Raw genomic sequence first — 26,540 nt, forward strand, 5'->3', positions numbered from 1 at the left:
AAATCCAAGGCTGGTGAATGTTTTGGGGGAAGCACATGGGTGACCCATACCACTCAGGAGTACACACCATCACCTGGCACTCAATCAGAACCCGTCACCCAAACAACATACACATGGAATACACGCACATGCATGGGCACTCACCAGACAATGCGTCATAATCTGGTAGGTCTCCCATGCCTTGGATCTGTTCCTCTGTGACGAAGGTTCCAGCAACAGACTCATGTTCAGTGAGTTGGTTGTCCTCTGAGGGAGACCCACCGCCAGTCATCAGAGTAGAGGCATGATGTAAGTGTGGTGGCCTGTGTGCATGTGTTCTGCACTCCCCGTGTTTCATGTGACATCAGGCTCACCTTCGGCTGCCCGTGCTGTTGTTTGTGTATGGATGGTGCTGCCTGGTGGAATAATGCTGTTGAATTGATCATGTTTGTGAGTTGAAATTACATGTGTGTTGGGGAGTGTGATGCCATGTCTGAAGTTTGACACTGACACTTATGTACAACTGTCATGTGTGTATCAGTCCATTGTCCAGTGCCCTTATGCCTGTGTTCTATCTCTCCCTGTCTGCAGTGTCAACTGATGAAGAGGGCGGAGAGAGTGCTGTGGAGCAGAGCAGCAGGGATCGCACCACCAGCCGGACACGCAAGGCCCGGCTCCCCTCCCAGGTTGCCATCTTGTCGGGGAGTGAGGAGTCTGGTGCCGTGTCCCAGGCCGCAGCTGCCAAGGGTAGGTCCAAGAGGCAGAGGTTGGAGGTGGACTCCTCGGCAGCAGAAGGGGCAGCTGAGAGCCCACAGGGTACGACGGAGGAAGATGGCACAGAGTCATCCAGGTTGGTGGGGGATTTGGTGGAGGAGGAGGCCGTGGAAGGGACACACACGGGGTCTGGAGGTGGGGATTCCACTGGTGCTAGTGGTGCAGAGCAGGAGGTGCCTGTGTGTAATCCTGTCCCCGATCCTGTGACTGCATCATCCCGCACCAGCAGGGATGCCTACGTCTGGAACCATTTTCCGGGAGTGGATCCGCTTACAACAACTGGCCTTCCTCTCCCTGCGGACGTGGCTATCCGGGACCGGGATGAGCCTGTCCTGAGTGGGATGGCATTGTGTCAACGGGGCATGCGAGGTGACCTGGAGTGTTTTCGTGAAGACATTGCACGTCATCTCGAATGCCTCATTGACCGCGTTGACCTACTGGGATTGGTCACCAGGGCTGGATTCCTCCGTTTGCTGGACCTTGTTACGACCCCCTCCTCACCTGAACACCCTATGCGCCAGTCATCCTCCATGCCATCTTCCCACCCATGTATCACCTGGGTACCCTGTGGAGCTGCCTCTGACCCAGCAGCCAGGTCGGGAGTCGGACGTCCAGCAGGGGTGGCCACCACGCAACTGCACCCCAGCCAGAGGAGGACATCCAGGCAGCAAGAGCAGGGGCACAGGCACAGCAGCAACAAGGTTGGAACCATGATGGCTCGGGGCCATCGACATCGGAAGGGCAGGCATCGGCCAGAGGGAAGGAGGACCAAGGATTACAAGTGTCTTCCATGTGGCAGCGGTTGGGCCACGCCATAGATGCGGAGCGGCAGCGGGCGGAAGAGGCACGGCTCACAATGGTCAGGGCGGAGAACTCCATGCGGAGGGCACTGAGGTGGGCCGAGTGCCTCGAGGCAATTCTCAGGGAGTTGGAGGTCAACATGTCATCGTCCCTGCGAACCCTCAGGGCTATGGAAGAGGACGGCCTCCAGGACATTGAGCGGGAGTTCGATGATGCCCTGGCCCGGGACATCGTAAAGTGAGCCATCGGACTAGCCCGTTGCCATTGTAAATAGTTTTTAGTGTTAGGTTTCATTTTAATTTTCCTTTGATTTGGGGTGATTGGACTATGCCCCACACATTTGTATATAGTTTTTTTCTTAGGTAGTTTCTTAGGTAGGTTTCATTTCTTTTGTTGTGCTCATGGACCCTTGACAATGTATTGTACATAGTTGGACAATGGATTTATTTGAACTTTTCATTTGGATTTGAACATGGATTAATGGATTTTTCTTTTTGACAATGGTTTGTAATTAGTTGGACAATGGATTATTTTCTTTGGATTTCACCATGGATTAATGGATTTTTCTTTTTACGTTTCCTTTGGATTTGCTTTGGTGGAGGGAGAGTTTGGACTATTTTTCTTTTGGATTTCTTTGGCAGGTGCCCCTCACTGCTGGGGAGTGGGGGTGCAGGGGGACATGAGTGGGACATGAGTGGGGGCCTGCTGGCAGACGCCCTTCACGGCTGGGGGTTGGGGGTGCAGGGGGACATGAGTGGGACATGAGTGGAGGCCTGCTGGCAGGTGCCCCTCACTGCTGGGGGGTGAGGGTCCAGGGGGACATGAGTGGGACATGAGTGGGGGCCTGTTGGCAGGTGCCCATCACTGCTGGGGGTGGGGGTGCAGGGGGACATGAGTGGGACATGAATGGGGGCCTGCTGCAGGTGCCCCTCACTGCTGGGGGGTGGGGGTGCAGGAGGACATGAGTGGGGGCCTGCTGGCAGGTGCCCCTCACTGCTGGGGGGTGGGGGTGCAGGAGGACATGAGTTGGTGATCACTAGTGCAAGGTGACATGTGGCCTGGCTGGGGGGAATGCGCATGGTGGATGGGCTGCCTGCGGGACATGACCAGGGGTGCAGGGTAGTCCCCTGTGGTGTGGGCTGCCTGCAGGGCCCGTGGAGGGGGTAGAGGGCACACCTGGGAGGACCTGGTTATAATTTTCATTTACTCATCTTTTGGACATGCTTTTCATTTCATGTTTGCTATTTTTTTTATGCTTTCATTTCATTGCTTTATTTTTGTCCATTATACATTTTGATATTTTACTTCCATGTGTGTGAATCGCTCATTGGGTTCATGCATGTGAAAATGTGGGTTTACGCAATCAATGCCAACCAGTGTGTGTGTGTAATGGACATGTGTTGATGTACATAGTTGACTTTTGGTTTGTGTCTTGAGATAGGCATGTCAGTGTGGGGTGGATTGGGAAATCATTGCGTCTCAAGACTGGGGTGGCATGCTGTGGTATTTTGGTGTAGAAGTGAGCCATGATTGTGCATCTTTATGTCATGTGGGGGGGGACATGAGTGGGGGCCTGCTGGCAGGTTCCCCCACTGCTAGGCGGTGGGGGTGCAGGGGGACATGAGTGGGGGCCTGATGTCAGGTGCCCCTCACTGCTGGGGGGTGGGGGTGCAGGGGGACATGAGTGGGGGCCTGCTGGCAGGTGCCCCTCACAGCTGGTGGGTGGGGGTACAGGAGGACATGAGTGGGGACCTGCTGGCAGGTGCCTCTCACTGCTGGGGGTTGGGGGTGCAGGGGGACATGAGTAGGACATGAGTGGGGGTCTGCTGGCAGGTGCCCCTCACTGCTGGGGGTTGGGGGTCCAGGGGGACATGAATGGGGGCCTGCTGGCAGGTGCCCCTCACTGCTGGGAGGTGGGGGTGCAGGGGGACATGAGTGGGGCATGAGTGGGGGCCTGCTGGCAGGTGCCCCTCACTGCTGGGGGTGGGGGTGCAGGGGGACATGAGTGGGGGCCTGTCGGCAGGTGTCCCTCACTGCTGGGGGGTGAGGGTGCGGGGGGACATGAGTGGGACATGAGTGGGGGCCTGCTGGCAGGTGCCCCTCACTGCTGGGGGGTGGGGGTGCAGGGGGACATGAATGGGGGGCTGCTGGCAGGTGCCCCTCACTGCTGGGGGGTGGGGGTGCAGGAGGACACGAATGGGGGCCTGCTGACAGGTGCCCCTCACTGCTGGGGGTTGGGGTGCAGGGGGACATGAATGGGGGCCTGCTGGCAGGTGCCCCTCACTGCTGGGGGGTGGAGGTGCAGGGGGGCATGAGTGGGACATGAGTGGGGGCCTGCTGGCAGGTGCCCCTCACTGCTGGGGGGTGGGGTGCAGGAGGACATGAATGGGGGCCTGCTGACAGGTGCCCCTCACTGCTGGGGGTGGGGGTGTATGAGGACATGAATGGGGCCTGCTGGCAGGTGCCCCTCACTGCTGGGGGGTGGGGGTGCAGGGGGGCATGAGTGGGACATGAGTGGGGGCCTGCTGGCAGGTGCCCCTCACTGCTGGGGGGTGAGGGTGCAGGGGGACATGAGTGGGGGCCTGCTGGCAGGTGCCCCTGACTGCTGTGGGGTGGGGGTGCAGGGGGACATGAATGGGGGCCTGCTGGCAGGTGCCCCTCATTGCTGGGGGTTGGGGGTGCAGGGGGACATGAGTGGGAGATGAGTGGGGGCCTGCTGGCAGGTGCCCCTCACTGCTGGGGGGGGGGGTGCAGTGGGACATGAATGGGACATGAGTGGGGGCCAGCTGGCAGGTGCCCCTCACTGCTGGGGGGTGCGGGTACAGGGGGACATGAGTGGGGGCCTGCTGGCAGGTGCCCCTCACTGCTGGAGGATGTGGGTGCAGGGGGACATGGTGGGGGCCTGCTGGAAGGTGCCCCTCACTGCTGGCGGGTAGGGGTGCAGGGGGACATGAGTGGGACATGAGTGGGGGCCTGCTGGCAGGTGCCCCTCACTACTGGGGGCTGGGGGTTCAGGGGGACATGAATGGGGGCCTGCTGGCAGGTGCCCCTCACTGCTGGGGGGTGCGGGTGCAGGGGGACAAGAATGGGGGCCTGCCAGCAGGTGCCCCTCACTGCTGGGGGTGGGGATGCAGGGGGACATGAGTGGGACATGAATGGGGGCCTGCCGGCAGGTGCCCTTCACTGCTGGGGGTGGGTGTGCAGGGGGACATGAGTGGAGGCCTGCTGGCAGGTGCCCCTCACTACTGGGGGGTGGGGGTCCAGGGGGACATGAGTGGGACATGTGTGGGGGACTGTTGGTAGGTGCCCCTCACTGCTGTGGGTGGGGGTGCAGGGGGACATGAGTGGGACATGCATGCGGGCCTGCTGGCAGGTGCCCCTCACTGCTGGGGGGTGGGGGTGCAGGAGGACATGAGTGGGGGCTTGCTGGCAGGTGCCCCTCACTGCTGGGGGGTGGAGGTGCAGGGGGACATGAGTTGGTGATCACTAGTGCAAGGTGACATGTGGCCTGGCTGGGGGGCATGCCCATGGTGGATGGGCTGTCTGCGGGACATGACCAGGGGTGCAGGGTAGTCCCCTGTGGTGTGGGCTGCCTGCAGGGCCCGTGGAGGGGGTAGAGGGCACACCTGGGAGGACCCACACTGCCAATTCACGTGTGGGACTCCCTACGCACCCCACTGGATACACGTACCCCGCTCACACAGGGCCAATCGCGTGAGAAACTTCCCGCGCACCCCCGAAATACACGTACCCTGCTCGCACAGGGACAATCGCGTGCAAAACTTCCCGCGCACCCTCGAAATACACGTACCCCGCTCGCACAGGGCCAATCGCGTGTGAAACTTCCCAAGCACCCCCGAAATACACGTACCCCGCTCACACAGGGCCAATCGCGTGTGAAACTTACTGCGCACCCCCGAAATACACGTACCCCACTCGCACAGGGACAATCACGTGCGAAACTTTCCGTACACCCCTGAAATACACGTACCCCGCTCGCACAGGGCCAATCGCGTGTGAAACTTCCCGCGCACCCCCGAAATCCATGTACCCTGCTCGCACAGGGCCAATCGTGTGTGAAACTCCCTGCGTACCCCCCAAATACACATAGCCTGCTCGCACAGGCCCAATTGCGTGTGAAACTCCCCATGAACCCCTGTAATACACGTACCATGCTTGCACAGGCCCTACCACGTGTGAAACTCCCCGCAACTTAGAAAAGTGAATTGAATTTAGAAAAGTGCTTCGCCTCATACAATTCTAAACATGGTATACTAATATATGTGAATTATTAATACATGGATTTATGTCTATATATCTTTCTCATATTACCATTAATCGGAATATGCAGGAAGGCCACAGTTACAGAATGTCCTTTTCATTTTGACCATGTAGGCCTCAAAATGGGTACGGATACATAACAGAAGTTATGAGAGAAATAGATGTCCAACCAATTTGGTCATAACTCTGAATAGGAGGAGATTAAAACCTTCACATGTCAAATCACAAATTATATTGGACCAAACAAAATAAAGAGGAGGATGATTGGCGGTGTTGTATCCAATGAAACCTATCATAGGTCCCATCCATCAATAAAAATGCAGAATCAAATGTTGCTGCATTCGCAAAGGATTTTAAATATTTAAGGGCAAACACACAGGAAATAAGCAGAGTTCCTGGGCAATCTGCAGATGAGGTGAGCTTGCCTGAAGGTGCTGCCTGGGGTTTCACCTGGATTTAGCTGATACACATCCCTATTATGAAGGCCTTTTCCAGAGGGAACTTGATTCAGGAATCTCGCCCACGACAGGTTGCCTGATAGGGATTTTGAAAGCAGGGGCCATACTGGGAGCAGATCAGTCTGGGGCTGTTTATTACTACCTACCCCGTGCCTTTAAATGAGGAATTGAAAATGAGTACACTACCCCCTGTGCCTTTAGATAGATATATGTCACAATACCTAGTAAAACATTTGAACGTAATTGAAGGTCTTTTAAGGAAATCATGTATACACTATGCAACTTATTGGAGATTGGCCTGCAAGGGAAACTTGGTGTAGGTATAGTGCAACAGCAAAATATGAATTAATCTCTGAGTTTTCACAGGGAAATGTATTCATGGATGTGTTTATGTGTTTCAAAGATTTACAGCAATTGATAGACTTACTGAGCTGTGAAACCATTGTTTACATAAACAGTGAAATGCTGCCTAGAGTTGTATACCCCTTAAAGTGGAATAGGAAAGAGGTTAGTTTATCCCCTTCAGTTCCAAGAAAATATAGGCAATTTAATTAAATAATGTCATTTTTCCAAATAACATAGCACAGAAAAGAAAGGACTCTGTTTTTAGTGGACTTCTAAAGCTGATTAAAAAGAAATGTTTCCTATGGCAGGTGTATGTTCTCATATTTGTCTGACCCTTTCAAGGGACCTAGACTTTGTACTTTCTAAAATTATAATCTTCTATCCTAAGCCCAAGCCGATAGAGAAAGTAGCCAAACGTGCCAGATCATGTATTGTAATTCATGTCTAAATGAGAAACCACTAAAGCTTTATATCTAGAGTAGAATCACAATAAGGATGTTCTATATGAATGAAACCTTTTTTCTCTGATAGTGAAAGTATGGCATTTTACACTGATGCCAACAACTTTTGTCGATGTTGTTGGAGAACATTTGGTAAAATGTATATAATACATTTCTGATGATAATATTAAAATGCTTTTCCTTGTAATGTGATGCCGCCAAGCTGTGATAATTTGAAAATGTATAGTGCAGGAGATTAATAATTCTGTCTAGAATAGTTATTCAGACTTGCCTTTATGCAAATGAATGTTTGTATCTATTGAAAATGTAATTATTAGTGAGATAAAAGCAGGGAGGGAATACTTATTTTCTGCAGACCAGCTTGTTTTGTTTCAAATACTGTAGGTGACTTCCCCGGCATTAACAGATAGATAAACCCACCCACTCAAAAGGAAGAACCTTGGACTGGCTTCTCACTCTTAACTCTCTAGTCACCATTGACTCCATCCTCCCAGTCAATTGGTCAGATCACTATGTAATTAACTTCACTATAGACAACGCTAGTTCAGATCACATCACCCCCAAAAAACCAGAAACTTTCGAAACTAGAAATATCAAAAAACTCTCTTCCGACAAACTCACTCCAGCCCTGAGTGCTGCCCTTGCCCATACGTTCTAGGCACTAACAACCCTTCCTATCTAGCAGAACAATACCAACAATGCCTTACCCAAACTATTGACCTACTTGCGCCCATTACCACTAAAACCCGCAGACCTGACAAATGTTCCTGTTTTTGGTTTAATGAGGAACTTGTAGCCTTAAGACGTACAAAAAGATCACTTGAACACCTCCATAAGAAAAACAATACCCCAGAATCGGCATTAGCCTTCGCTGACGCCAACAAAACATATGAATCAGCAATAATCACCCAAAAAGCCAATGCCTTTAACCTTCGCATTACTAATGCTTCCTCAGACAGCAAAGAATTGTTTACCATCCTTAGAGAGCTTGAAAACCCTTGTCAAACCTCAGCACCTTCCAACGCTAGTAAAGACTGGTGCACCACTATACAAAACGCCCTCTCATCTAAAATCCTCCTACTGCAAAATAAAATCGATAGTAAAAAAACGCTCCTAGCTGACAAAACTCCACCCACCATATCAATGACTACATCAAATGCCACTACTGGCCCCCCATTTCAATTCACACCAGTGTCTAACAAAAAAGTATTTGACACCATAATGAAACTCAAAGCATCCAACTGTAAAGAAGACCAATTCCCCTCCCACCTAGTGAAACTCTGTGCCCCCACCCTTACACCCATCATCACCGAATTCATGAATGCCTCTTTCCTCACAAACACAGTCCCCACTAGTTTCAAAAAAGCCTGGGTGACACCACTTCTAAAAAAAAATCCCTGGACCCGTCAATACCCACCAACTACCAACCTATTACAACGGTTCCATTCCTCCTAAAAATAATTGATAAAATAGCCTACTGCCGAATTCAGAACCATTTGGAACACCATCAACTATTAGGAGACCGTCAGTCAAGATTCCGTCCCAACCATAGCACAGAGACAGCTCTCCTTGATCTGAAGATCCAAATGGATGCCACTAGAGAAGCAGGTAAACTCTGTCTACTGATGCTCCTGGACCTCTCAGCGGCCTTTGATCTGGTCGACCACGATAAACTCTGTAACACTCTAGCAAACAATTTCAACCTAGCTCAGAACGCCACCAACTGGATCAAATCATTCTTGGCTGATAGGACATCCAGAGTTTCCATCGGCAAAGAATCAGCAGACCCAGTGCCTGTCCCGGCAGGTGTGCCGCAAGGCTCCTGCCTATCCCCCACTCTGTATAATGCCTATACCAAGCTATTATTTGCAGCGTTGGATGCAATGGGTGTCATCTATACTAACTTCGCCGATGACACCCAAATCCTCATTCCTCTCTCAGGCAATCACGAACAAGACTCCCTCCTGGTTAACCAAATCTACTCACTCATTCAAAACTGGATGGCTAACAATAGCCTTTGTCTCAACGACGACAAAACCGAGCTCCTCATATTAGGCTCCTCCAGCAAAATCAATACCCTTGAGCCCACTTTCAAATCATTCACCATCGATGGAACCTTAATCCCTGTTCTCAAACAAGTCAAGACCCTTGGCGTCTACTTAGATGCAACACTATCCATGTCTAAACAAGTTAACACATTAGCCTCGTCCACTTCCTACACCTCCAAACTCATCTCCCTCAGCCGTAAATTCCTCTCAACCAATTACTGCGTTACTCTAGCCAGAGCACTCATACTGTCTCTGCTAGACTATTGTAATATCCTGTTCCTTGGCACCTCCAAAGCCAACATAGCCAAACTTCAACTCATGCAGAACAAAGCCCTCAGAGCAGCCTTAGGCATCAAAAAATCTGAACATATCTCTAACACCAGAAGAGACCACCACTGGCTCCCCATCCAAGCTAGAATTCTATTTAAAACCCTGAGCATCACTCACAAATGCAGGGCTAACAAAGCACCCAAATACCTCAACAACGCAGTCATGATGAAGCCCCAGACCAGACTCCTTAGGTCCAATAAAAATGCATACCTTGAAACCCCCAGATACAAAAGAGAAAAAGCAGGGGGTAGTAGTTTCAAAACACTGGCCCCCAGACATTGGAACGCTCTACCCACCCACATCATGAACAAAACTTCCTTCCCTAAATTCAAAAGTTTCTTGAAGACTTGGCTCTTCAATAAGTACTAACTGAACCAGAGCACTAATCCGCTCCAAATAACTGTACATATCTGACTGCTTTGTATATTGTTGTATATTATTGACTGCTATTCCTGTGTACCTCTGTATTCATTCTAAGATTGCATTCTCCCATTGTCTGTAACTACGCTGTGATACCCCCGGGTCTGGGCGTATAACAAATGTAATAAAATAAAATAAAAATAAGGCCACCTGTCATTAGATTGGTTTATTATTTTAAATAAAACGGAATATTAAGATGGAGAAATGGCCTGTTTCCAGTCCCAAAAATTTGGGGGGGGATTATTGTGGTGGGGGTGTTAGATAAGAATATGTTTCTCCGTAAAATCAAATCTCCAAAATAAAGGACGTACCCCTGCCCACCCACCTAGAAACCGTAAAAACTGTTTCATTTCCATTGGAAAGCAGTCACATCATGCCTGACATCTGCTTTTCTAAATGTTTTTTAGAACAGGTGGAACCACTTCTTCTGAAAGAGGAAAAACACTTTTCTGTTTTCAATGTAAGCAGAGTCCCACCGATACAACAGATATGTTACAAAAAGTATCACACTGCTGATTGAAAAAAAAAAGCTGTTATTGTATCCAGCATGAATGGATCAGCCCAACATTGCATCTATTTCTGGTAAATGTGGGCCCACCTATGCTAAAACCAAAACAAGCACTTGTACCAATGACAGGCCTTAAAGAACCAGAGGCAAAGGTGGAAGTAGGTGGTGAGGCAGCAGGCATGTGTGGCATAGGGTGTGTGAAAGATAAGGCTACACCAAAGAGACTGGCAAATTGTTGCAGCTCACGCTGAGGGTGGATAAACAGCCTAATGGAAACAAATATGGGAATGTGTACAGTCACCAGCACCAACCTAGAAAAGGCTGTTACCTAATTTAAATCCATAGTATGGATTTGTTATCCTATCAGCCTGGGTCACTTTAAGACACGCACGGCAAAAGAAGTCCAAACATATGTATGGCTGCTGAGGATGTTTTCAGATTTCCAGTCTAGCCACCCCGTCATCCATCTACCTCACTTTGATTCTTTTTGCTTTTCTGCTTCTTGATATTGTTTGGACTTGCTTGCAAGAATCCCATTCTTATGCCACAGTTCGATGTGTACTGATATCTGTTTAACTTATTTTCATGGGTTGAGTGGCACACTGAAGAAGTGGCATTGACTATAAAATATTGATATATGTTAAGAATAGCAGATATTAATAATGTAACTCCTGGAAAGAAGCAGTCCTGTCTATCACTCCATTTTGAAATGTGTGGCAAAGGATGGTGTCTCTGGACTGTTTGTGGAATAGATAGGTATGCAAGTTTCTGCATTGCAGCACTAAACAACTTCCAAAAAACGTTGTCATGATCCCTAGTTACAAGTGACATTGGGTGCACTGGGGTGTCTGTAGCACACAATAGAACCCACCACAAAGAGACCTTTCTCCTCTGTCTCCAGCTTCTGCTTGGTGTTTCTCATCGCCTTTGATGATGTGGTTGTGGAATGTAGTGGAGGGTCGTGAGCTGCTCATCCTGGTAATCCTATGTGGCTTATCATAACTAAGCCCAGATCCAGCTTGAAGAGTTTCCTTCTATCTTGAGTGGTGGAATTTTAGCCAGATGCTAGTGGTTGTGACAGTCTCTCCTCATGAGTTCCTCTGTTCTAAACCAACAGTTCCCTTTCTATTTTAGGACTCTCACTGTACCAGCCAAGGCTACACTCTGTCCCCTCTCGTGTTTGCTTTTTATGATGAGACGCGTTCTCACAGATAATAACAAGAGGCAGGAATCTCCCCATGTAGCTTCAGGGGATAGCAGCAGGCGAACGTAGCAGTGCATGCTGACGATATTTCGATTTATGTAGCTAATCCCATAGTTTATGAGCGCCTGATAATTAATACTGCTTAAAAATTTAGGAATGTCTGTGGTTATCACCTAACGTGTTAAAAAAAATAATTATGGCTTGAAATATGCTTAATTACAATCATTTTATGACTGATTCTGTATTATATTTGGGAGTTAAGCTTGGTATGGACCTTTCAGCTACAGGTAATCTTAATTCCATATGAATTAATACATTGTGTAGACACCACATACAGAAATGGAAAATGCTTCCCTTTTCTACAGTGGGAATAATTAACTCAATGAAGATGATAGCTCTTCCATTTCTTTATATATTCAGAGTTTTGACTGTGTGCTTATATAACAAGAAATTATCACAATGCAATTCAATATGAAGTAGTTCCATATGGATAAAAAAGGCAGTTGTTTGAGTTGGGTTAGGCTTTGTAGAATTTAGGAGAAAGATGTGCTCTTCCTCCCCGATTTAAAGTTGTTTAAGTGTGAAGCTGCAGCTCCACACTGTAGTTTGTTGCTGAACACTATGAAGGGAGAACCAGTTATAATTGTATTATTCTCAAACACAGAATTGTAAGATGTAGGAAGAAGGGGTTAATTTTATATCTCTGATTTCTTTTTGTAAGAACAATACGTTGGAACCTCTACACATACATCCACTAATTTGGGCCGCAAGCAGGAGGTATATTGCTCTTCCTAGATTCAAGGTTTTAATGTATTGTGATGATCTCCCGGGATATTTTCTAAATTCCAAACTAAACTAATCAGTAGGACACAATTGTTCTGAACTGATTAGGGTAGTGTTCTGTTGGTAATATTATGCCCACTTATACATAGTTTTACCACATTTTATTGACACAGGATTTGCAAGTTTTGCTATCTTCAAATTTGGGATATGGTGACTGAAAAAATATTGCTCTCAGATTTTACTCAAGCAGCTATGAATAATTTTTTCTTGGGAATCCAGAGGAAGGGAAACTATTTCATATGTTTAGAAAACATTTCAAAATGCAAGATTGAAACATGTCTGTACAATTGGCACACGGAAATAGCTCATCCCTTTGGAGTTGGTATTTGTAAACATGAAGAATTCCCTATATTTTGTCCTTAAACCGTGATGAATCATGAGCTTCACCAATTTAAAATAATTTGCCATTACCGTCTTTCCCCTTTTACCCTTAATCGATAGCGAGAGAACAGTAATTACAAATGCGCTAGATGTGTGGATTTTCTAGAAGATACTATCCACATGATTGCAAACTAACTACCTTGGGTTAGCTGTTGGGAGGAGGACTGTCATAATTTGGTTAAGATTATCAATTCTTCTCTAACTTCCACTGTACCAAATGTATTACTGGGAATTGATTCAATTTGGGAACAGTCAAGAAATAGGTATATTTTGTGCCATGTATTGTTTTTAGTCTGCTTCCCTGGAATTCACTGATTGGATTTAGTATAATTAAATATTAGTATAATATATTATGTAAAAAATAATATTTATCCAACAGATTCAGGTCTCCCTGTATGAAGAGATGTTTCCACCATTTAAGGCACATTTAGATTTGGAGGTGGATATGGAAAATGATGTACTGCATAAGAACTTGTTTCATGATGCTTTATTCCATGGTCCATTGGTAAAAGGAACCTTTGATATCTCATATGTAATACTATATTAATTATGTGCTATATAGCTTTTCTCTGTTTTTATTGCACTTGCACAAAAACACTTCTATTGGATGGATACTTACATTAAAACATAATGAAGAAATGCTTGTTTTTGGGATGTGAAAATGGCAGTACATTTTGCAGAACCTGTGCAAAGTTCCAATTTCTAGCAGTGAGTGAGTGAGCAAGTCAGAACACTTTTATATCACACTTTGCATAACTGAATTTCATGTTGGCGATGGTTATCACTGCATTGTGCTTAGCTAATAGAAACAAGCACCTTGGAACTAATCGTTAAAAAGCAAGGTCTTAAAAAGCATTCAAGTTAATGATGACAAGATTCCGGCCTAATCTTTGCTGGTAATCTGTTCTAATGTTTAAGGCCACAAATCTAAAAACAGTGGTCTCCATGGGAAACACATCAGGCTTTGGGACCAATGAGCACAATCCTATTGGTCAATTTTAGAACATATGCAGGATTAACATTTTCCAGTAAGGACTTAAGGTAAAATGGTACTTTAACCCAAGCACACTTATGGATAAAATACATTTTCTTAAATCAGATGTGTTTTTGACACAAAACCAGTGAAACAAAGTTATCATGGCTAAAATGATATCAGTTCTAGTAAGACCTTTCACAAGTTTCATAGCTGCATTCTAAATTGCTTTCTGTTTGTTGATAGATTATTTTGAGAGCCCTGCAAATCGTGCATTGCAGTAATCCCGCCAGAGTTATTACTAGTTCCCACCATCACTTCTCAATCCTCCATGGAAAGAAAGGGAAGAATATGAGGACCTTCATCTGGAAGCAGCAAGTTTTCCTAATTAGAAAGATATGGGAAAGAAGGGACATCTAAGTGTGCAAAAGGACCCCTAGATTCCTGACTGGATCAGTTGATATACAAACTCCTATCAGAATATTTCCGAAGCTCAATGTCAGGATGAGATGCTTAGTGATCCTAAGGGGGCAGATAATAAGAACTTCAGTTTTGAACTCATTCAACTGTATCCAATGTTTATGCATCCAATCATGGATATCATAAAGATATAGATTGAGGTAAAGGTTTTAAAATTAGTTGTGTATTATTCTAATATGACTGATATACCATTGCATATGCATGAATGATGTTAAATAAATGTAGATAGATATACAGATTAAAAAGGAAGGTTGAGATGGATGAGCCCTGGGATCGTCTGTTTCCGGCATCATGGTTTGCTCAATCGCATAAACCAACGATACACATATGGGTTCTTCCAGACAGAAAGGAAGATAGCCAATTAATGGCACCATGGTTGAACCACAGCAATACACTCTCGATCATGTTTCTGCGGTTCACTGTTTCGATGTCTGCTGAGAGTCCAGGCAAACACACCATGGAGCAGTGCCGCTTATCGGATGCTTCCACAGTGGAATACCAGATAGAAAGGAGAGTGGACTCAGGCCTGTGTTCCAGGTTGAAACTCAGATTGATTAAAAATTGGTGAAAACAGAGGTCTGCATCTGATTGGTGGCAAAGCACTCAATGTGTTTGGCTACCAATTGGGAGAAAAGCAATAGGTCGACAATTAGCTGGAGTTGCTGGCTCCAAATGGGATGTTCTGATACACTTGCAAATTAAAGCGAGTTTGTGGCACTCAGGAAAGACCTGCTGCTGAAATGAGGAATTGATATTGTTAGTGATAATACGAACACAGATTTCAGAGAATTTGTGGATAACAGAAGTTGGTATGCGGTCCGCTTACACTGGCATTTTTAACTGTCAACATGTAATACTGGCATGTGGAAACGGCATATATGCACATTTGGTAATTGACGATATTTAATATGTCTCTTCATGCTTTTACTGTTGATACTTGTTAATTGACATGTTAAACTGGCATTGTCTTCTCAATACGGAAAAGGGGGATATTATTGACACTCACTGCTCTAATGGGGCTATGTGCAAACCATCAAAACGCCATACATTTTATTCAAATCAATGATTTCTGGCCTATGGACTTCCTCTATGAACTTTCAAAAATCGTGTTTGCAGTTACACTTCCAACATTTAAGGTGAACAGATTATTTCTTTAGAGCCCCTCTCTCAAGGAAAAGGTAGGTTTTACATTTGGGATGTTAACTCCAGATTTATTGTTAAGCCAATGTGCTATGGCTGGTGGAGATCTCAAGGGCCAATCAACACCTTTTGCAGTGTCATGTGACTTGATGTACTGCCACTAGATGTGAATTAGCCAGTGCTCTAAAGTGGACGTTTATGCACAGGTGAAGGGTGCCTATACAGGATAATCCCATAATTAAATGGAGCAGCTATCAGGCTATCTCCTAATCTCACCTCAGTCCATGGAATTTTAGTATTTTGCAAGGACAATGTCATCTCTCTACCTCTTTCGCTGTTTCTCTCTCTCTCTCTCTCGTCTGTCTGCATCTTGCTGTTTCTCTTTATTAGACTAGAGTGTGCATTGAAATCTGAAACACTGAACACATATCTATTGTGTCAGTAGTTAAATGCTGTCAAAACTAAAAAAACACACTATCACAATATGTTATTTACGAACCATACCATCTGACAAACGTGAAAGAAAATAGACATTTTAGTGACCGGCAACACATTCACATGCATGACTATGATGACCCCAAGCAGGAGGAAAACAGGACATGTTGTAAAACCAAGTCACGGGAACAAACTGATAAAAGTGCACCGGTCAAAGTAGACTGTTATTTGAAATGCTAAGATATTATATATTTAACAGAAAATAGATATCCTGGGTAAAATCGTACACACAAATGATTTGTGATTTAAAAAAATAAAATAAAAAAAACAAACAAAACACATAAATTATCAGAGCGTCATAAATTGAAAACAAACCACTATGATTTCCGAGTGGTAAAAACGGAAGCATTGATCAGCAAAGAAACCCCGTTATCATCGCCATGTTGAAAAGAAACGTCTTAATTAATAGCAACAACACATAGTCACTATGCTGCCACCAGCACAGCTTGCAGCCGTTGCCCTCCATTTGCATGCACCTCTTCAATCACACAGCAGCGCAGCAATGATCACTTACCAAGATGGAGGTAACCACCAAAGATCGATTGGATAGGGAATCAGTAATGTTGGCTGGTTTTCCTTTCTGGTTCTCGGTCATGTTCAGGCCACTGGCTGGGTCCCAAGTCCCAATCTATAAGATAACAGAAGCACTTGGTAAATTGCCAATCAGCGGTGTTACGGCACCAAGCAAGCGACTGGATAGGATCCGCACCGGAGCCCGTAACACTTATTATTCCCCTTGGCCGTATGATCCGCTGTCACTGCATTAGTGGCCACTGTACTCGCTTAAAGTATGATTTATTGCGCGGAGAAATGTGTCTGCTGAAGTGTGACATTAGGGGCAGAATGATACAGCGCGTTCCCAGAGTCACTGCAAGCGCTTAATTCCCCATTTAAACTTCCATTCTCTAAGATAAACCACATGTGATAATATCTTGATAGCTGGATGGGAAGTCATTTACAGCACTTAACTCCCCGTAAATGGGTTTTACCTTCCTTTCAAGAGGGGGAAATCAAGAAAATTGTGGGGGAAACTACACCACTACGGACGGCCAAATTTACAAGGTGAACATCAAGGTACAACCGGATCTCACGCCTGCGCTCGGGTATTTACTGTGTATATCTATGCCCGGTGGTGGTTCGTTTTGATATCCCTAATAATCTGACGTTTAGAGTATTATCTACTATTGTGTGGTGCTGATCGGTTGTGCAATCCGTCGTAGAACCAGGAGCTGGTCCTTCCTGTTTGTTTAGCTTTCTAGGACCAGTAGTTTTGCTTTTCCCCATTGTAAATCTATGGCTACAAGTCATAGAATAGGAAGAAAAAGACAGAACTGGACTTGATGTTCCCCTAAGGGTCTGGCGCGTTTCGGACTCTATGATTATGCTTTGAAATGTCTCTAGGAAACTTTGATCAGATGGAAAATGTGTGTGGTATATTAATTTAAAAAAATGTAAAAAATGCACTTCATGAAAAATATAATAGTCTCCACAGAATAATTCATTTAAATTAGAGTCAGAAAGAGAGAGATGGGCTTCAAAAGCATGAACACAACTTCTACTTGAGATGCAAGAGTAAAATAGGCCATTTCACATGCCACAGTGACACCCCATTGCCCTTCATGGAAGTTTACCTCCAGTTCAGAGCCACAGAGCAATGTATTATGGGTATGCAAATGAGCTAAAAATCAAGCTTTTTGAACTAGAAAGTTGTCTTTGCTTTATAGGACAGCAATATTTTATACATATCTTTATCAACCCAAGACAGACAGCCAGTGCTTAGAAGAAGGTACCCTGCACACCCATCACAAAATAGGTGGCAAGCATTCTGCAAGTGATATTGACAAACGTTCTTGGCTCGGGAAGTGCCAAACGGGGCTTCCACACATCAAACAGTCCCGTATTTAAAGTCAGAACAGTCCAAGCCACTACCCGTGTCGTTGCAAGGGTCATTGCAAGTGGCAAGCACTTCAGCATTTCTGATTCAAGACGCTTTGAGACAGTCTGAGTCACCTTGGTTCAAACAATCCTGTAGCTGATAATACTTCCTGCACCTAACCATGCTCTGTGCTTTGATCCCTGCATTGATTTGCCAAGCTTCCTAGACCGCCAGTCGAGACACCTTGTTAGAAGCAATTCATCACACATTAAGACTCTTCATGAAGACTCATTGGGGATCATTACAAGTTTCCCGGTATCCCGCTGGGAATACTGGCGGGATACTGGGAAACTGCCCTACTGTTACCAGCACCTGATTTCCCGGTATTTCCAGGATATTCCAGGTGTGATTTCCCGGTATTTCCAGGATATTCCAGGTGCAGGCAATGTCCACAAATCCCAATTCCATGGAGTCCAACAGGACCCATTGGAGGGGATTGCCAGAATCACTGGCACTAGTAATACTGGTGCTAGTAATGACAGCATTTATTTACTGCTGGAGGCCTGATTTACATCCACTGGCAAAATTGTGTTTTCCCGGTACAGTAAATGTGCCGGTGCTGGAATTACAAGCTGTTTTACCAGCACTTTTAACGCACCAGCAAAACTGTCATGACCCCCATTGCACTGAGATGCTGGAGCCGAATTGTCTTCAATTTCTTCATTGGGGCACCAATCAAGACAGTTGGTCTATAAGGGAAAATCAACCCTTTATTTCCGAATCCACTTTTAAGAATTGAGTTTAGTTTTTTTTATTTATCTCCCCCCCCCATTATCTGTCATGGGAGAGTTCTCTTGATAGCACTGAGCGGCCCAACACATCACGCCATTGGCCTTACCCTATAAAAATATTTTTACTCTTGACCTTGGTTTAGTACTTTTGTTTTTTCTTTCTGTTCTGGCCGGTTGTGCATCCCTCTTTTTGTGTGCTGAAGCATGCGTTTTTTGTAGGTTTTTGTAGGTTCTTGGCGCGCTCAAGTGTTTTGCCGCAATTGTTGAAGTTTCTTTCATCATAATTGGCAGGGTGATGCCGCATAGCATAGCGGAGTGGGTCAATACATCCCACAGGCCTAAGCAGTCTCTAGGGCCCAAGGTAAAGGCCTGGCTGTCACGCTACAAAGAAAAGCATTGAAAGGGGCCTCTAACCTATTCAAACGCTACCTTGGTTTCCTTATGGTGCTTCAACAACATTAAAATGTTATTTTTGTTTTTCACGTCATAGTTCGATGCAGTGAGCTGTCTTTATGGGATTTGGCACCACAGTGTGGATTGATGAGTCGAGACGGTGCAATGGGTTGACAACATTCTGATGCAGTGGGGGATGGTTTGAACCAGCACAGCTCAATGGCTTGGTATTGACCTATATTTATGAAAATCGTCACTTCGAACTGTGCAAAGAAGTCCATGAATCGTGCCCATAATGTACAACTTTCAGCAAATCACAATGACAAAAATATGTAAAAAGAGAGCATCTTGGCACATCACCAAAGAAGGTGTGTATTCGTGTGCATTTGCCATATACTATTATCAATAGTTTTTTTCTGAAATATTTGTGTGTCAAACCCTAAAAATGGACTGAGTGAGACTGCAGGAGGGCACACATACATGTTGTGGCAATGTGTCAATAGGGCATATTATTTGAAAAAACGTGGAAATGTATTGAACATAAATGTTTTAGTGTAATCTATTATCCATTTAAAAACTATTCTATTACTCAGTACCATAAACGAACTCCCATTGAGGAACACCTTGAGAAGCATTACAGGCCAAGCCTAAAAGCACATCGATACATACTGAAAATTAATTTCCATTATCCGAAAAACCATCAATGAACCTTGAAATGTGACATAAAGACATCATGCCTGCCAATACTAATCCATCAGGAATTAGCGCAATTCAATTAGCTGGAACAGCTCGTTATACTCCTGGAGCAGGCTCTTTTAATACGTTTAACAAATAATGATATCCAAATCTCCAAATCGACATTGCAATCAAAGATGATTTGTATACCATATATTTGACATGTAGAGCCTTGCTTAAGGAAGTCTGAGGTATTTACAAACAATGCCCAATCAGCCAACATTTCCAAGGTTCAGCATACATATACGGTCCCAGTGCAGGGGCTCTTCTTTGAACATCCATCTTTTTTAGAATTGTTCAAGATATATCCCCCTAAGAAAGTCTGGCAGGATGTATGAGCAAAACAAGCCTCATTATCAAATTCTCTCATTGGTCACAAACACAGTCGCTGTTCTTTAGGGCATATGATATGATGTGGCATTTATAACACACCTGTACACCTGTGTTTCTAGGCGCGACAAGACAAGGACGGGGAAACAAAGGGAGGACAAAATAACAATGTTACTAGGCCTTTGTGTCATTCAGATTGCGTAAGTGTGGGGAAGCGGTAAGGGGATACGTGCCAGGGGAAGAGGAAGGGGAAGCGCGGTTAACTCACAAGTGTAGCCAGCAGGTGGCTCATAAGTGCACAGAGAAGGGATTGTAGGGTTGCAGATACAGACCCTTCAGTGCTGGGGACCAAGGAGGCAGTGCAAGGGCAACTGGACATGCAGGAGCCTGGGCCCCAGTTCACAGGGTGACCAAGTGACCAGTGTGCGGAGCAGTCGGTGCATCAGCAGGGGAGAGGAAGAGAGAAAGTGGAAGCGAAAAGGATGGTCTTGTGTTGCTTCTGGAACTGGAGGTGGTTCTACTCAAGTTTGAGAGAGGCAGAGAGGCTGTTCCAGAGGGAGGCCCCAGCCAAGGAGATAGATTTGCCCCCAACACTCTGCTAGTGTCTGACCCCCAGAGAGTTGGAGGTGGATGAGTGAAGAGCTCGAGAAGGAAGATGTTTTGGAAGTGAACGTTGGCGGTAGAGCGGTCCCTGGCCTGAGAAAGCCTTGTGGATGATGCAGGAGGTCTTGAAGTTGATCGCTGCTCCACCGGGAGCCAGTGAAGATATTTCAGAGCTAAAGAGTTGAAATAGTGGTGAAGTTTTGCTGATCCGCAAGCTCTTTTGCACAGTTTATATATGGTGTTAGTAATAGGATCTTCTTATGTTTCTGCCTAAGTGGAACATGGTCGAACACATTTTGCAGTGATGATTTCTTTTATATATCCCTGTTCGTCACACTGACAGGAAAATATGAAGAGAAATCGATCATGTTGTTTCCTTGTCAGCCTCAGACGTCAGAATGGTCAAAATGCGTTGAATACGGGTAGTTATTGACTGCATTCCGAGCATTCTAATTGGCTTAAGAAGGTCAATAATGGCTTCCATTTGCTAATACATATGTTTTACCTTAACAATAATGTTAAAGTTAAAAAAAGCTCTGTTTGCAAAAGTCACTGATGATTTCATGAATCCATGCACTGTTAAAAGTTATCAAGCCTGTAAACTATATGTTCTTATATTTTGTGCTGTAGTTTTCAATGGCAAGGTTTCAACATGCATTAATAAAGAAATATAGTGGAGGACATTTATGATTTTTCATCTAAGTGGGAAAACATCAAGAGCAGCGTATGTTACACAAATAACTAAGAATGTCAGCTTTTTTAGGTTGACACACCATTCCCAGCATAGCATCTGGAACAACGTTTGCAGGGTAGCAAAGATCACCTTTGAATAACGTGACTTAAATAAGAGTGACTGTGATATGCCCTTTAGATGTCTAATCATATCAACTCGACATGGTCTCTTTACCAACGCCAGAAGGATCTAGTAAATCAATACGCTCACTGTACTTCGAGCAAAGGACCCGCGTACAGCGAAGGTGACAGAATGACTTTTCTAGCCTGTCTGTTCTGCCATATCATGATTGTGTTACGCACTTTGCTGAAACATATTGATTACAATTATTCTCATTGTTTAGATTTTACGTCATTAGTATTCAATTTGCTATCTTGCCAGATTGGTATAAATCGCTTTTTGATTTGGCTTAATGGAGTGTGCGGATCGGTGGGAATTTGTGCACCTTTGAGTTTGTGCATCTCAACACTAGACAGCATCACAGGAATGGGAAATACTTGATTTGTACTTGTCCACATTGAGGTCCACTGGGTAGTTCTGAGTGAAACCACCCTCTTCAACACATATATCTTTTTTCTACGAGTGAGGTTCTTGATGGATTTAATGGCGGGTAGATGGGTAGATTATCTAAAAAGCTGCACTTCATGCTAATGTTCAGGCAAAATTGCATAATGCATGTTACACAAAACCGTAGGTGTATGAGCACTCTGGAAACAACACACACTTACATGCATTCAAGTTAATGTTTATGACATTGCTAGCGTGCACATCACGTACTCAAATGCATCTAGGTGCAATCAATTGCAGACACCATGGTCCCTTTTAAAGGCAAGGCGGTTAACAGTAGAGAATGGTTTTCGATGTTTGGCTGAAAGTCTGCAATTGTGCTGTACCTCCACAGCAAAACAACCCATAAAGATGGACCTATTAATGGAATCTTTGACCCGAACCTATGTCTAAAAGAGAGGGGGTGGGGGCAGCAATTAATCTTCTCTGTGAGATAGAAGGGTGCCAGCCCATGGATACATTTAAAGTTAAAGCAGAGTCATTTCCACATGATACTTTGATGACCTAGAAGCCGGACAAGGACTCGCCAGGAAGCGAAACAGCAACTCTCTTCTTGAAGGACTGCAGATTAGGTGAACATCAGCCATGTGTCCAGCCTGAAGTCACTGCAGTAACTAGGACTGTGTTTACCCCCCCACTATCTATGCTCAAACACCCTACTCCTCCTCCTTATCTTGAGAGGAAATGCTACCAACGAGATCCAGTGTGAGCTTTTTTGAACCATATCACAGTAAACTCAGCAAAGGACAAGGGAACGGTATTATTTATTATTTGTTCGGCAGGGGCAAGGAGGGAAGGAACGGAGTTAAAATAAAGCACACACTGTGTTCTAAATAATTTCCCAAACATTTTCTTCAAGCGAGAGTACAAAGTAAAGGGACTGTGTCTTTTATTTCTTTTGTTTCCTTTTTCAAAAGGGTTTTACAACATAACAAAACGTTTTACAATGTGTGTTCACAATGGATTGGTTTGTTCATTTATTTGTCGATGTTGAAGGGTGAGGGACTTGCTTTTAAACAATCAGAAAAAGTGACGGATAGGTTGTCACAGAGGGTTTTTCAAGGGCTGTTTTTTTAAACATTTTTGTATGAAAGGAGAATAAAAGGGTATGAGAAAGGTATTAATAAAATCACAAAGTGTGTCCTAAAGTTTTTTTTTTAAACGTGTTTCTCTAAGCGAGAGTAAGACTCGAAGGTACTTCCCACAACTATCAAAATAAAATACAAAATGTCACAAACAGGCTATCAACTGAGTTACATACATAAATCAAGGTTGCTCTCGTAGTGGTGATCGGACCGATTCCTCCCTCTAACAGATCTACAGAACCCACAGAGAAACAGGAAGTGATCTGGGATTTTAATGTGGCTACCAAAGTGAGCGAGAATATCTCGTGCAAATCGGCTTGCCTGGATTCTCATGTAGGTTTGGCAATTCTGACTGGCCTGCGGAATGCAAGACCACCCCCTGAACTCACATGCAACACTTGGGCATGGTTCAGGGCCTCCGGTAACTATCACAAGAAATCACTGGTCTGCCAAAACCCTTATACTAGGACTTAGAGATTTACTAAGACAGAAAGTACACTCAGTACAATCTGGAAGGCATCACCTGTCAGTGGAAATACAGTACTTTACATGTATAAAGGCTTGTTAAAATTATTGATTTCAGTCATCAATAGCGTAAGCCACATTTTAGAGTAAAGTTATCAAATAAATTTAAGATCATAAATGTGTTCCCAAATTTAAATATAATATATCGTGATCAGAAAGGTGGATTGCAGCCTCTAACCACAGTAGAAGGCTGCAGTCCATGCTTCTAATGTATTCTATCTTTCTGCGACCAGCTCCCTGGCCAATCAGCAAGCTGGGACTGGGGGGGCCCTAGCGGCCTTTACTGCCTGCATTCCAAGCTTCCATGTGTGATGTGTACACACTTAGCTCTGGCAAAGTGACATTGACATGCTCTGTCACAGAAAGACCCATGTGAGGCTCCCCTATTTCCCTTGGACAAGCTTTAATAGTATTAAAGCACTTACCACCAGGCACTATTGTGTGCTATATGACCTTTGCTCTAGTTAGAGGCTCTTGCCTTAGCCTCAGGACCGTGAATTTGGGGGGCGCCCAACTACACCCAAGAGAGTCCTTTGGTGCAGACTCAAAACCATCAAAAGAAAGCATTATTTTACATTTCTTTTTTTTATGACACTATAATTACAATGACTGGGCATTTTAGGTACCTTTTCGAGACCTTCCTCCTTCAGACTGATTATGTCCAAATCAAAATCTGTCCTCAGTCCATTGCTTTTGTTGAAGGCTATCCGGCCAGTGAGTCCTTCCCAATGGGCCTGAAGTGAAAGGGAAAAAAATAACAAAGAGATCATAAGCAGATGGTCTACCAAATCAGCCAACATAATGCCAAAATGATCAGCTGTGGGGTTGCGCTCAACCACTGGACTTCCACCAGGGTCATCTTGAGTGCTGTCTTTCTTGGTCGCTAATCCCACATGTGCTAACCTACAATTACATTTAGGATGTTCAGAAGATGTTCTCATGTGGGTGCAAGCATTATCAGAGAAGAACACAGGGGAGAGGCCTACTTTGTTACAGCGCAGGTCACTGTTAGAGAGTGTACAGACGTCGCTCCATAACTGCACACTTTCCTGCATATATTCACATTTGGCAAGTTGAACAGCAAACAAGTGCAAGGATGCATTCATACTATGGAGGAATGTTTGTGTCCATGCAAAGGGTGTTGTGCAAGATAACAAATGAGACCCTACCCCAATAATTACCATGTAGCCATAAGCAGTCTTAAGTAGTAAGGTAATCTTAGTGGTGCTTATATAATTCTGCCAGATGTGTTCCAGAACTATACTGACATTCTTTAACATGCATTCAATCCATGGTCACTCATTTTGACAGTGGAAATGGATAGTGCGCATTAGTGGTTCTTGCCGCTACTCCATATTTTGTTTTATTGCACAGCAAATGTCAATTCAAAGCATTACGTTAGAAACATAGCAAGAGGGTGGGTATCACACTTTCTCATCCATTCCCAACGTCCCCAATCACCCATTCCTGTCCATTTTAAATAGTCGTGTAGACATATTACAACCCTAACTCCACCCCAGGAGGGTTTTTGACATGAAATACCACCTGGTAAAAGGGTATTATTCATGGTTGGTGGTATTTCCTTGATTGGATAACAAAGGTTATAGAAGGGAGGTCCCAAGGGGAAGGGCCAGTTCCCGCAGACATCTAGAAGCATGGACGAGGCGAATGGAGCAAAGGAGAAGCTGGTTTGGAAAAGGAGAAGAGGGGAGGTAACTGTGACAGAATGAGATGTGCATTGGTAAACACTCTGAAGCTTTATTTTTTGTTTTTGTAACACTCAATAATGCTAGTAATTATGTCTCTGAAAGTGAGATAGACTAATCAGGGCTCACTTTCTTAATGCTCCATGTTGTAAAGTATAGTGCACAGGTGTTCTTTTGACTGGGCACTATCTACTGACATTCCACAACTTGCCCAGTAATTTGGCAACATGGCAGAAATAGAGTAAGACGTACATTACAGCCAATTGCCTGCGCTGCTCTTTTGGGCATATAGTCTGGAAGAACTTCAACGCTGCATAACACTGCAGGTAGCCTTCAGCCTAATGAGTGTGTGCAGTATGCATGTGACTCTACCTGTAGTGGGAGAACAGCACTGCTTCAAACCACTGAAGGCTGCAGGGGCGAATTGCTAGTCTCCTGGTCTTGACACAGCTCGCTGCAAGGGCCTGCTCTCCATGATGGGGGAGAAGATTCTGAAATAGCTCATAAAAGGTATGTGTTTGTATGGAATGTTATTCTGTAATATTGCGCTGCTGCCAAACTTGTACCCCCGCACCCGCCGCCTCCACCCTCCCACCCCTGAGTTGGCTGTTGTGAAACAGGAAGAGGTTCTGGAACATTGTATTCCAAAACACTTCTGAGACAGTCACAGGGTATTCAAAATGACTGACCCTGCCCGGATGTGCTGGTATCATCAATATATATTATAGCGCCACCATCTTTGCTAGAAATGGGTGAACCATAATTAACCTCTACACCACGAATTGACACAATGAAGCTGTACAAGTGCACGATACATTGTTGTGAGTAGAACCTTCTGGTAACAGAGCAGGGTAACTATGGTCCAAGCGGGGGACCTGGACATACCTCTTTAATGAGACTGATGAAGCGGGCCCCAAAGCGCCAGGGCTTGTGCCGATTACACTGCAACGAGCTGACAGTCATTTGGGAGAACTGCTGGACGGCCACAGATACCACGTGCACCGCGTCATACATGAGCGCGGCATCCGTCTGCAATGGAAAGCAAAGTGTTGAAGTCAATGCAAAACAGCGTGTGTACAGCAGGCAGGGAAAGCAGAACACATCACTGCACAGTCATGTAGTCCAGGACAAAGGCAACTGTGCTACATTACAAGAATGCAAATGCCATACAATTTCAATTAAAGATGTATAAACATATATTTGTATATATATATATATATGATTTTTTGGTACTTCCTTTTTGTTTTTGCATTTTGCATTCCGATGTTCCTTCAG

General features: G+C 45.0%; 1 protein-coding gene across 2 annotated transcripts in view; it reads right to left on the bottom strand.

The window, feature by feature from the left end:
* GRIK2 (glutamate ionotropic receptor kainate type subunit 2) overlaps window positions 1-26,540 on the bottom strand; it is a 2,093,351-nt gene that overhangs the window by 1,038,065 nt on the left and 1,028,746 nt on the right. For both annotated transcript variants that reach the window (XM_069606522.1, XM_069606523.1), the window contains exons 7-9: window positions 26,151-26,294; window positions 24,186-24,293; window positions 16,436-16,549 (exon numbers count right to left, since the gene is read on the bottom strand). In XM_069606522.1, coding sequence (XP_069462623.1) covers window positions 16,436-16,549; window positions 24,186-24,293; window positions 26,151-26,294 — 366 coding nt within the window. The remainder of the gene's footprint in view (window positions 1-16,435; window positions 16,550-24,185; window positions 24,294-26,150; window positions 26,295-26,540) is intronic.

Source organism: Ambystoma mexicanum, chromosome 4p, assembly GCF_040938575.1.
Source record: "Ambystoma mexicanum isolate Mex_15411 chromosome 4p, UKY_AmexF1_1, whole genome shotgun sequence".
NCBI lineage: Eukaryota > Metazoa > Chordata > Amphibia > Caudata > Ambystomatidae > Ambystoma > Ambystoma mexicanum.